General features: G+C 38.6%; 1 protein-coding gene across 4 annotated transcripts in view; it reads left to right on the forward strand.

Moving 5' to 3' along the window:
• LOC101174433 (netrin receptor UNC5C) overlaps positions 1-13,173 on the forward strand; it is a 199,177-nt gene that overhangs the window by 172,229 nt on the left and 13,775 nt on the right. For all 4 annotated transcript variants that reach the window (XM_011479047.4, XM_004072344.5, XM_078953067.1 and 1 more), the window contains 4 exons: positions 1,431-1,622; positions 6,481-6,698; positions 7,508-7,643; positions 9,579-9,666. In XM_011479047.4, the coding sequence (XP_011477349.1) occupies positions 1,431-1,622; positions 6,481-6,698; positions 7,508-7,643; positions 9,579-9,666 (634 nt within the window). The remainder of the gene's footprint in view (positions 1-1,430; positions 1,623-6,480; positions 6,699-7,507; positions 7,644-9,578; positions 9,667-13,173) is intronic.

Below are 13,173 nucleotides of genomic sequence, written 5' to 3' on the forward strand. Positions count from 1 at the left end.
TGTGTGTGTGTGTGTGTGTGTGTATATATATATATATATATATATATATATATATATATATATATATATATATATATATATATTTTGTATACCAGATGCCCTGTGCTTGCTGGGGACAGGGAGACCCAGACTTGTGTCATTATTAAAGCTAGAGTGCTGTAATAATAAAAATAACCCCACAATAAATGTGTCAACCATGCATAGTAATTATTTTAATGCTTTTTGTGTGAATTTCTTACTGATGTTTTTGTGACATTCTATTATTTTTTGTTACTGCTAATTAGATTGAGGTCATTTACGTTGAGTTATATAGATGCAAGTTATCTTACCTAATAGTTGCAGAAGATGTTAAGTCAAAAGATGATCCCCAGAGACAGCAGAGGTTCACAGCTCCCTCAAGTGGTAGAAGGAACAAACCTCACGAGGAGGCTCTGTGGCTGTGAGCTTCCAGCTTGGGTACATGCGAAACCTGCATGTTCGTGCGCCTCATCAAAGGATTCTCTCATGCATATTCAAGTTCAAGCTTTGTGCACTTGTGACTCGACAACAGCAAATCCTTTAGCAACTGACTCTGGCTGTTTGTTGCTAAAAGCCTGTTATCAGCCTCTCAACTTTAATGGTGGATTAAAGGAATAATTCATATAATTTTTCAGTCTTAACAGCTGCAGACAAATTCCCTCCCGCCAGCAAGCAGAAGACATGACTATGTGAGCAACGCTTCAAGTGCGAGGCTTAAAAAAAAACTTTCACAGGCACTTTCATGTTCAATAGGTAACCCTGTTTGTTTTGCGGCTTTGTAGCTGAAGTGGATTTCCTCCCTTTCTCTCTCTCTTCTCTGCTGATAGAACATCTCACTTCTCTTCTCTGCTTATGATTCATTCTGTTCTACTCATTTCTGATCACCGCCTTGCATTTCTTCCTGTAATACTTACCTTACCCACCAACGTATCTCCACTCCTCCCCTCCCTCTTTGATTATATGCTTTCTTATTAAGAGTCTTCCAAAGGGAAGGACCTTTAGGTCGGATTCATCTAAGTGCTCTTTTACTCTTTCTTTTACCCTGGCGGTTATTGGAATATTTAGAATGAAATATCATTTTGTTGTTGTTCCCTATAAAAGACGAGGACGTTGGACACAAATGGAAAAAAATGTTAGGACCCCTGTAAAATCACTTACACCCTTATTAAGTTTGAAATGAGTTCTGTCTTGTTTTAATAAAAGAATTGTTTTAAACTGTTACTTTGTGCGAAAATGAATGTCAAGAGCAAACCTGAATGTGTTCAGATTAGCCCTTTACAGCCTGTGAATACTTTGCATAGTTTGTTACTGCTGAAAACCTTTACCATTATATACATTGTTACTTTTGCCTAATGTTTAATGTAAAAAAGTAATTTCTTTCTTCTGTTTTTTTTCTTTGGTGTTCCTTCTAGCCGCCCCAAGTACAGATGATGTGGCTCTCTATGTGGGCATAGTCATCGCTGTGATTATGTGCCTGGTCATATCTGTTATCGTGGCCCTGTTTGTGTACCGCAAGACACATAGGGACTTCGACTCTGACATCATTGACACGTCGGCCCTGAACGGAGGCTTCCAGTCAGTAAACATCAAGACGGCCAGATCAGGTAAGACATGAATGGAAGAATAAAAGGCACGTGCTTTTCTTTTTCCTGTCTAAACTACAGTCGTGAGGTTGTTTTTACAAGCTAGGCTTTTTTAAAAGTGCAGTTAAGACAATTTAGCTTTTTTGGAATGATCTCAACTGAATTTAAACACAAAATTTGTAGATATTCTAGTTAAAGCAGTTTTTTGATGTTTTTTGGTACTTATTCTGTGTAGCACCTGGAGATAAAGTTGATTCTGAGTTTAGTTAATGAACTGACTTCAACTGATTGGCTTGAATTTCATTCACACTTTCAAACTTTTACTGAAGCTAAAAGTGATTTGAATCGTATGAAAATGAGTAATAATTCATTTGTGATTAAAAAATAAGTCCAAAATCTTTGGTGGTTAGGCTCTAGTCTGAAAATGATTTGTGTAGGTGGGAAATGTTTGGACTGTACATAAATGAACCCCAGAGCCTAGTTGCTGATTGCGGTTAAGGGCCAGACCATGACAAAGCATCATTCCTGGTGGAGAATGGGGTGAAAGAGGGCCAGCAAAGACAGCTGGAAATCAGAGAGATAACCAACCAGAAAATTAAAGTCCCATTCTGATCATTTTGTGATCTATTTTTAAAGCAGTGTTCTTTTTATTGTGATGATGTTTTCTGGCAAAATAAAATAAAAAAAAAGTTTTTCTCAGATGTAGTTTTAGCACAGCGGCAGTAGTTTATTAGAAATTCACCTCTGAGTTGTGGGCGGGACTGATGTTGCGAAGCAACCCCACCTCCACTTCCCGTCCCCCATCTGTTTACACGCTCTCCCACTAGCTTACAGCCCCTCATACCCCTAACCAAACATTACAGTGCAACAAATATGGTTGAGCAATATTGGAGCTATCCAGTCGTACGTTTTTTTGCCAGATGCCAGCTCAGACGAGGAAAACAAAGTGGATTTAGTCGTCTCCAAGTGGATGCATCAGAATGGAGTGGAACAGGGAGCTTGTGGCCTGCTAATTGTAGCTTCTATGTCAAAACTACAATCTTTTTCAAACAGCATTTTTATTCACACTGGTTTGAATAAAGAAATATTCAGACATTCAGTGTTCTTAAGATATGTCCTCCATCATCAGAAAAATGTTGCAAGAACATGTTAAAACCACCAATAACACCATTTTTATCAGTGCAGGGCTTTAGAGGCAAAATATGATTGTGATTGGCTTAGGAGAAAAAACAGATAATTTGGCTACGTTACTGTAGTGCTTTAAACGTTGCAGAATGAAAATCAAAGCCAGCAAATGGACCCATTTCAATTGTTTCATAGAAACCAAACGCTTCTGCAGAGATATTTTTGACGGGATTATCAGCTTTGAATTTACTTCCACTATAATCAAATGTCATCCTCATGTCTACCATCACTCATTTGTCTTGAAACTACTGTAAACTGGTGAGCGGTTTAGTTTAACCCTTGTGCTATCCTAGGCACTTTAACATTGGGAGTTGGGTCATCTAGACCCACTAGACAGTGCGCTGAACCTTTTTTCTTCGATGATTTGTGATCTTCACTGGTGTCCATGGATTACATGAAATCTTTCCACCTTTATCCACCTTTGTCATGGTAGGGATAACACGTCAATGTAAGGGTGGGGTCATCTAAGATAGCACAAGGGTTAAGAGGAAAATCCCACTGAAATGCTTTCAAATCAAACTATATCTCCATTGGCGGAGTAACCACAGATTCTGAGCAGATATTTTGCTCCAGCGTGATGGTCTCTGCATCATCCTTCCCCTCTGGAAAAGCTCTACTCTTAAGAGCTCTTTTTCAAAGTCATCCAAGAGAGATGGATGGGCGCATAGGCATGAAAGTTTCAAAGATAACTATGAGTATAAAAATAAAGTTTAATAACAGATGTGACCATGTTTCCATGTAAATAGCCGTACCTGTCTCATGCACTTCACAGCTTTTATGTTGGTGTCATTTTGTGGTGTTCCTCAGCCTCATGCTGTCATTCTCTGATGGTTTGGAATAATCTGTCTTTTCCAGATACTGCTCTCCTCCATCAAGGAGTTTCTCTGTCAATCCCCCTCAGTCTCTCACTCTTTTTCCTCTTGCTTCCATCTGCACACTCAAGGCAATCAAATTTCCTGTTTATCAGCATCTACCTCTCTTCATCCTGCTCTCGGCGTCTCACTCTTTACTCAGCTGTCTCTCCATCCCTCTCCCGTCACAGTGACTCCAACTATAGCCGACACTCCCCCAGTGTTTGTCTTCCTGTTAAAATGGAGCTATATTTTACTCTTGGCTGTCGGTGCTGTCATTTCTCCTTTCTGCACACATCCACACAAACTTAATAGCTAACTGGAAAAGCCAGAAACAGATGGAGATTTGGAGGAGTCAGTCCTCAGATGACATTCAATTCTGGCTTTTCTTATTAGAATTTTCATTCTTCAAGTAAAAGATCCAATATACTGAGGTTGCTTAAAATCATAAAACAGATATTAGTTTAACTCTTTGAGTGCTCGCTTTTTCATAACTTCTTTCTTTTCCATCATCTACAACAGTGAAGGTCTCATTTATCTTTTCTAACTTCCGTATGTTAAGTAAAAGTCACGTTAGATTTTTGGCATAATTTGGCGGAGGGTTTGACTTATACTCAGGCGCGACTTATATGAGATTTGTTTTTAAGAATAATATCACACAAACAGGCAGCATCCAACTGCAGCAGGTTTATAAGCTCAGTCAAAAGTCTGCATAGCTAAATCAGGGTCAGGCAGGCAGGGGTCAGCAACGAGCATGGGAGCATCAAAGGAGAAACAGGAAAGTCAGGGTCCAGGTGAGATTTGAGGCAGGTGGCAGGCAAACCGAGTCAAACGAAGTGTGATTATGACTGGAAATGCTTCCCGCTGGTGACCGGGGGGGGGGGATCTGACTTCTAGTGTGACTATCAGTATTTGCAACTGACAGCAACGGAGAAGAAGAAGCGCCGCTCAGTCTCACGCCATGTTTGGTGGAATTGTCCCTAAGCGACACAAAGGATAAATTTAACAGATTTAGTGATTTGAAGTGATAAAGAATTAATTTGACTTGTTACCATGTTCATTATGATTATTATGATTATTCATTAATAAAGATTAAAAATAATTATTTAAAAATGAACTGTTGATTGACACATAGGTCATGTGGAGTTCTTGTGGTCACCTGTGGCTGCATAATTAAAATTCAAATCACAGTATTAAGCGAAGACATGGGAGAGAGGTCAGCAGGGACAAAAGGGAAATTGGTAAACAGCGAGGAAATTATTATCGTACATGTTCAGGGGTGAGCATCTCTGCATGAGCTGAGACAGGTTGACATTTTATCTGTAAAGAATTAGGATGCTTAAGGGACCATCTCTGATTACTATTAATGAAGAATTATGTCCTTGCTTCTCTCTCCGCGGTTTTCCGTTAGTTGGTAATTAAATTTCAGCAGGGATGAGTTGGCAGGAATATCCGCCGGCTCCAAAGAGCAATGGCACAAAGAAAGAGAAAGTGGAAAAGGTGATATGTGACCGGTATGTCTCAAATAGAGGAGGACAAAAAAAAGAACATACAGGGAAGAAAAAAAAATCCTGACATGAACACAGCTGGATTTGTTCTCAGTAGGTAACTGGCCTCCTTGCGATCAAAGCAAAATCCGTCAGTTTGGAGGAATTTAATTATGGATAGGGTTCCTGCTTCAATAAGCAGTGTATGCATGTGAGATGTGGCACCATGAATTAAAACCCAGAGTGAACAAATTTGTATATAAATCAAAGGACTAATATATATTTTAAATTACCAGTCTTAAAGAAACAGCTGATGCATAAACATCATGTCTCGTACTGCGTGGTTGTGGATCATATTCCCATGATTCACATTCATGTTGCACAGAGGACCAAAACAGTATGCATCAAAGAGAGAGAGAGAGTGGGAGGGGGGGGGGGTTAACCTGTTCTTATAGAACTTTAAAGAACACATTGTTCCACACAGGTGGAAAGATCTGCTGAAAGCAGTCACAGCGAGGCGCATCCTTTGAAGCTCATGGCCCACCCAGCATTTAAGGAGTTGCTTCAACACTTTGTTAGATTTCTTCCTTTTAAAAACGGGTGAAATAATATTCATCTGTTTATTTGATTTTGTCCTAATCATTAGAAATGTGTAAAATCAGTATTTTATTTATGTATTTATTTATTTTATGATTTGGTTGCTTCTAGTTTTCACATTCTATTTAAAGTATGATATTTCACCAAAATGTTGGCACAAACGTTGAAACTAGCTATATGTGAATCTTCCTCTTTCGGCTTCTCCCATCAGGGGTCGCCACAGCGAACAAGTCGCATGGTAAACTTGGCAATGTTTTACGCCGGATGCCCTTCCTGACGCAACCTTCTCAAACCGGGCTTGGAACCGGCACAGGGGTAGAGAAGGGAACAGGGAGCAGCCCGGAGTTGACTAGCTATATGTGAATGTAAACAATAAAGACATTTTTGTTAGACAATAATTATTCAGTGAGATTTTGGCCCCAAAAATAACAACAAAAAATGTGATAATGTTTTAAAAGGTACAGCATATAGCATAGAGCAGTATCTCTCTTTAGCTTTTTCATCATCCAAAGTTAAAATGTACCATATGACAACCTATTTGTTTACTATTAGTTGATTAGTTGTGCAGTCTATCTATAATTGGTTGAACTCCTTATATGTGGACTTTCTAGGCCACATTCCTTGCCTGCTTTATCTTCACCTCCTCCCACACCTGTTTCACCCTTTCATTCTAAGTACATAAAATGTTAAGCGTCATCCCTCGGTTATCTCCCTTTGATTTCACATAAGTCTTCAATTGTTTCATTTTCCTTCTTCCAGCTGATCTTCTAACAGCTCCTCCTGATTTGACTAATGCGGCTGCCATGTACCGCGGTCCGGTTTATGCCCTCCACGACGTGTCGGACAAAATCCCAATGACCAACTCCCCTCTTTTGGATCCGCTTCCTAACCTTAAGATCAAAGTCTACAACTCATCTGGTCTGGTCACACCCCAGGATGACCTCGGGGGGGACTTCACATCTAAACTCTCTCCTAAGGTAACAGTGCTGTTGCATCACATTGTGGGTTCTTTTTTATGTTCTTGCACTGTAAAATCTCTGCATGCAGTTAAACCAGTTTTATTCTGAAAGAGCCCAGAGAGAACTCAAACTGCTCTATCTATCAAAAAACAAAAGCACACACTATTTGTGACTGTGGCTCAGTGGCCTAGTTTTCTTTCTTTGCTCTGTGAGCTACATTTCATGCACATGAGCAGCAGTTGTCACAAATAGAGATGAAACCCCTCAGTTTCATCACAGCACCTGTCCTGAGGCCATACAAGTGCTGAATTCCCTGCCTTTGAGCTTGAAAGTGCAGCAGCACCTTTTGATGACGAGATGCATTATTTTGCATGTTTTTTTTGTTGCTCTTTTGAACCTCATATTGTTGCTGACCTTCACTTCGAAAACTGAAGGTCTGCTTTAGCTGTAGCTGTGTTTGTTTCCTGAATGCACTAAGAAAACGTTATTTTCTGTTGCATCTATTGTGAGATCTTTCACTTGCATATGTCAACAGAAATATTCAAAACATAAAGCAGGTTAAAAGATCACAGATCTACTCTGGTGCACATTTAAATCAATTGAAAGTCCTGCAGGATACATTGAAATCTTTATTGTTCTGCGCAGTACACAATAACCATCAGCAATAATTTAAGAAATTCCCATTAAAATGAGCAATAGGGGTGCTGTTTCTGAACTTTCCTTCAGAGAAACTAAATTTTACAAATATCAAGCCCAGCTTTATGCCTTAACCTTGTACCGTATCCTTGTCGTTGGATCACTTTGGTCGTGTTTCCTCTGATTTTTAGATCACTCAGTCCCTGTTGGAAAACAGTGATACAATGAACCTTCGCAACCAGAGCTTAGCCCGTTCTCGAGACCCGTCCTGTACTGCTCACGGATCCTTCAACAGTCAAGGAGGACACCTCATTGTGCCAAACTCTGGTAAACTTTGCACAAAAAACACAGACATCAGTATTGATTCTTTTGTTTGATTGTGAGATTAAACTGTTTCTATAAAAATCTCATTTAAAAGTTTTACAAACATTTCAACTACTATTTCTACTCATGCACTCACTTTAAATAGAAAGCCGATGTTCTTAACATATTTATTAAAGTAAAAAATTGTATTCACCTTTTGGCATATTGCTTTAGAGATTTTCACGCCAGATGCCCTTCCTGACACAACCCTGTATTTTATCCGGGCTTGGGACCGGCACAGGGGGACCCAACAAAAGGGATCCAATCTTACCTTTCTTTGCCGTTGAGAAGTTTCTTTTTTCTTTAGGATGGGAGTGATTGGTTAAAACTTAAAAGAAATAAGAGTAAAGTCTGTGAAAGTAATGGTCTACGAAGGTTTTATTTTAAAGATGCCCTAGAAGGATCAGTCATGAATAAGGTTCAATGACAGCAATTTCAAATTCACGTCAATTCACGGGATCAGGAGAAACAAGAATACACAGCTTTTTCTTCCCCCTACTGCAGGGGTGTCAAACTCATTTTCACTGAGGGCCACATCAGCATAGTGGTTGTCCTTGAGTTTGACATATGTGCCCTACTGGACTGATTTGACACCCGATCCGGTGATTTTTCAAAATGAAAGATTTCTCAAAATAAAAGATCGGTCAGACTGATAATAAAATGAGTACAGTATTGAATATTTCTTCAGCGGACCGGCCTTCTTCCATTGATTTTCTTAACCCGCTATATCCCCGCTATAACCTGCGTACGGCTCTTTCAGCCTTGTGCTGCGCTTGCGCTATAGCGCCGCGACTATCGTATCGGGGCTTTGGCTTCCAACTCTGTCAGAGAGATGGAAACACGGGCATCAGATTTAGATGTAGCTTTCACTGCAGGAGTTGAAGCAGAAACTTTCTCTGGCATGATCTTATGAACTTGAACATGGAAACATGATTACCATGCAGAACTCTTCAAAATAATAAACCCGCTCCATGTAGCGTTCACACGATGACATTAGCTGGTACTCCTCCCACACGCGGCCCGCGGTGTCAAGCTATAAAGAACACCTTTTCTAAGAGGCGGGGCAGAGCCCAGGCCATTAAACGTGTCTACCTGATGCGTTCACGGGGCTTCAGTACATGGAACTCCAACAGCCACACAGCCTAACTTAGTCCGCTGTTCATGAGGCAAAAAAAAACGCCGAACCGACCCTAAAACCGCCCAAATTATGCATAAGCCATTTAGAGCCATTTAGAACCAAATTTAGGGCGGAAAACCGCCCAATCTGGCAACACTGCCACCAAAGACTTCAAAGTTGTACCAAAAGATCTACATGTAACTTGTAACTGTGGGCGTCAAACTGCTGCATCTCCAGTCAGAAAGAGGTTGCTCACTTTTGACCCATGTGGGAGGAACGCAAGCAAAATAAAACAACAACAGCAAAAACTGATGGCCAAACAAAGGGTTGAGCCAAAATAATGGTTTGCTGGTAGCAATGCAGACAAAGCCTGTTGGAAGAATGTGTTAAAGATAAATAAATCAAATATTCTTGGCTGCTTCAAACATGTTCTTTTGTAGTTCAGATGATCCTACGTCAAGTCTACTGTTCAGAAAAGAGCTAAAAGCAGAATTTGGTGGCCTGCTTTATTGTCTGAAAAGTTGGGCAGTATCATTTCTGCATTTTACCACATATTACCAAAGACAAATATAAAAAGCATGAAGTTAAAATAGTCCATAGAATATACAATAGAATATATGTTATTTTACCTTATTTTTATAGAAAAACTGAACCAATCCTGAAATATATCATTCGGAAAAAGTGTTAATGGGATGCACGATTAATTATCCGGATTGTAAATTTATTACATCCGAGAAACTCATTATCTATCTATGTTGTGTGTCTGTTGCTGCCTCATGTAGGTGTGAGTCTGCTGGTGCCAGCGGGTGCCATTCCTCAAGGTCGGGTTTACGAAATGTGTGTGACTGTGCACAGAAAGGACAGCTTGAGGTAAGCTTTTGGTCCATTCCATCAAACTTGGACCTAACTTCATTCTTAATGCCCTCTTTTCACAGTATTTTCTGCTCATCTCTTCATTTTTCTCTATTTGTTTTGTTGTTTTGTTGTTTTTTTTCCCCCACATGTCAGCTCGTCTCTGTTCTGTTGGCTCTCGCCCTGGTTTGTGTGTTTGCGGAGGAGGCTTCCACAGCGTGAAGCTGCTTTAACAGGCACATGCACTGACTAATTATTTATTATTTATGGTGAACCCACATGTATCCACCTTTGGTGATTCATTCAGCAAAACATATCAAAAACAAATCACACAAAAATACTTGGGTCATTATTCAAGCGAGCGAATAAAGAGAAACATCAGATACATCAATAATTGCCTAATTAGATCACATTTTAATAGTAAAAAGAAGAAATCTAACAATTTTAAAGGTAAGACAATCACTTAATTAACTGTGGAGCATAGTTAGTATTATTATTTTTTGTTTATGCTTTACTATTGTGAAAAAAGAGAATATATTTTTGCTTTTACTGTCAAATTGTAATGTGGGGACACTGATCTTTTAAAGGAATATGGAAAAGGATTGCAGTTTTTACATTAAGAATAAAGGACAGTTTAGGGATTAATGTAATCCTGTTACTTTGGTTATAATCCTTTACCACTAATCCCAGTACATGTGTGAGGTACAGCTCACATGAGACGGAGCAGAAGATTTTGTGAAATGTGAATGATTTATTACTTTCATTATTCAGTCATTCATCTTCTTCCGTTTGTCCCTTTCGGGGTCACGGGTCTGCTGGAGGCTGTCCTGGCAGCTTGTGGGCAAAGTCAGGGGACACCCTGGACAGGTCGCCACTCTGTCGCAGGGTCACACATATCACACACCCATTCACTCTCACATTCCCACCTATGGACAATTTAGAGTGACCAATTAACCTATGAGGCATGTTTGTGGACGGTGGGAGGAAGTCAGTGGGTATTTGATCTGAGAAATAAACTCCAATCAGTCTGCCTTTCCTGTTTAGGCTTTATTGTCGCTGTGCAGACTTCAGTGGGTCACATCAAACATTACCAGCTCAGTCTCTGTGTGTCATTTTTTTTATCCAGCTTTTCCTTAGTCAGTAGTTGTGCTTTGTGCTGCAGATCAAAAACAACGTCTAATCTGTTCCATGTGTTGATCTAAATCAATAAATGGCACCTAAACACACAGGGCTGACTTTAATTCCTTACTTCAGCATCACCTTTTAAGTCAAAATCCCTTTGCTTTGCTGAGACAGTCTAACCTTTCAGCATGGGCTCTGCCACATGCATTGATTAAATCATTTTTTTTTTTTCTATATTTAATAAAATATGCATTGTAACGTTAATCAATAAACAGTCAGGTATAAAGCGATGACCTCTGCATTAAGTAAGTCAAAGGGGGTGCCATAGTTTGACTCGTACTTTAGTTTCCCCTGACCATGTGAACCTTTCATGAGTTCAATCAATAATGAGCTCCAGTAGTGGAATCAATAATAATTTTAAGGATTAGTACCTCTAAGACATAAAAGGAATCTTTGCTGACTCTTTTACTGTGTAATGGTTGAATGCCTTTATGTTTTGTTTTTTTCATTTTTATATTTTCTTTGGGGTTTGTGGTTGTAGTTGTAGAGTTCTTAATGAAAGAAAGACACTAAATAATTAATACTAATGGAATTCAATATGCAAGCTTTACAGTTTCAGCAGCAGCAGCAGCAGCAGCGCTGTGCTGCAACACACAGTGCATTAGATAAGCCATGTTTGAGATTTCAATGCCCAGATGTGCCATAAAGGGAAAGAGGCTGTTGCTACCATTAGAACAGTCCCAACCCAATGTGACGACGCCCTTGGAAGGAATTTACTCAGCCCTCCAATCGACAATTTACATCCGACAACATCTTAGTTGTCACATATCACAATTTACATGTTTAACAAATAACAACAAAATCCTAACTTATAATACAAAATAAATACATAGTCACAAAAATGAATCAATGCATAATGGTATTTTTATTACACTATTAGTACACACAGAAACAAAATTATTTTAGATTAAAACCATTTTTGCTTCATTTTGTCAAGTAATGGTGGATTGTTAACTTGTAAATGAAAAGAAACACTAACCTGGAGTTTGATATCTCAATGGGACTTCCCTGGTTAAATAAAGGTTAAATACAAATAAATAAATACAAATTTGTGGGAATCATAGGTTATGAAATAAGAACTTTAAGAACAATTATTAATAATAATGTTTAGTGTAACACTAATGTAAGGTTTTAACAAACCAACAGGCTTTAGACCAGGGGTCTGGAACCTTTAAAGCTAAAAGCCCTTTGGTTTCTTACTGACCAAAACCCTGTTTTTGTGGCCATTCAAATATATTTATATAAATATATTTTATATATATATATATATATATATATATTCATTTATAAAATCTAATTTTAAATACAGTAATTGAACATTAACAGTGTTTTATTTTTTATCTGTAACAATTTTAACTTATTTTACTTTTGACACACAAGTTACTTTCAAAATAAATTGCAACCTGTGTCAAACAAGATGACGAAGTATAAGAAAGTCACGTCAAACATGGCATTATCTATCATGATGGCTTTAATGCATCTTCTTCATCCGTCTCCTTTTTGTATAGATTATACCATGACATAGGCGTAGAATGAAATAAAAAAAAACATATATGTTAATGCAATGCTATACACTATACATACAGAATTTTGCAACTAGACACTGTTGTGAAGCAGAGGATCAGAAAATGTTACCTTCATTTTATCTGACATGTTAAAAATCTAAACAGAAATGACTAAACCTATTCAACTAAAACAACAGAAACTACAAAGTCATTAGTTTTTCACATTTTTAGCATTTTTTTTCGAAGACAAAGAGCCACAATGAAGGGATAAAAGAGCTTCATGTAGCTCTAGAGCCTCAGGTTGCAGAGCTTTGATTTAGACAATCTCAACTGTAACACAAACAAATAATTTGATTGAAAACTGATGTATGTGGGGGGGTAGGAGATATTAAGTTGATTGACAATTAATAGCAGGAAATATGTTAACTAGCTTTATGTGATAAACAAAAAAATACTAGAACCAGATATTAGGTCAATGTAGACACTAACAGACCCAATGTGAGCTTCAGCATTTGCCTGTATTCCACAATAAAGTACTCTGCTCTGCCTACCATCATTTTTTTCTGTCTGGGAGCCGTATATTACCGACTCCAGCTGGGGCTGACTCCACTAATCATTCTCTGGCTGGAACTGCTGCTTCTGTTCATTGATTCTCTCATCTGCAAGGAGATACTATAATCAATGCCGCTCTCACCGAGTATCCATGTGTCAAAACATCTGCAAGTGGAGTTCCTCACATCAACAAAAGACATAGATGTTGCGATTTCCAAATGAAAATTTTTGTTAAGGTTTTTTTTCTTTAAGGACAACAGGATGCAAACTTCTCATTTACCTTGCA

The sequence above is a fragment of the Oryzias latipes genome, chromosome 9, assembly GCF_053564925.1.
Source record: "Oryzias latipes strain Hd-rR chromosome 9, Olatipes_Hd-rR_3.1".
NCBI lineage: Eukaryota > Metazoa > Chordata > Actinopteri > Beloniformes > Adrianichthyidae > Oryzias > Oryzias latipes.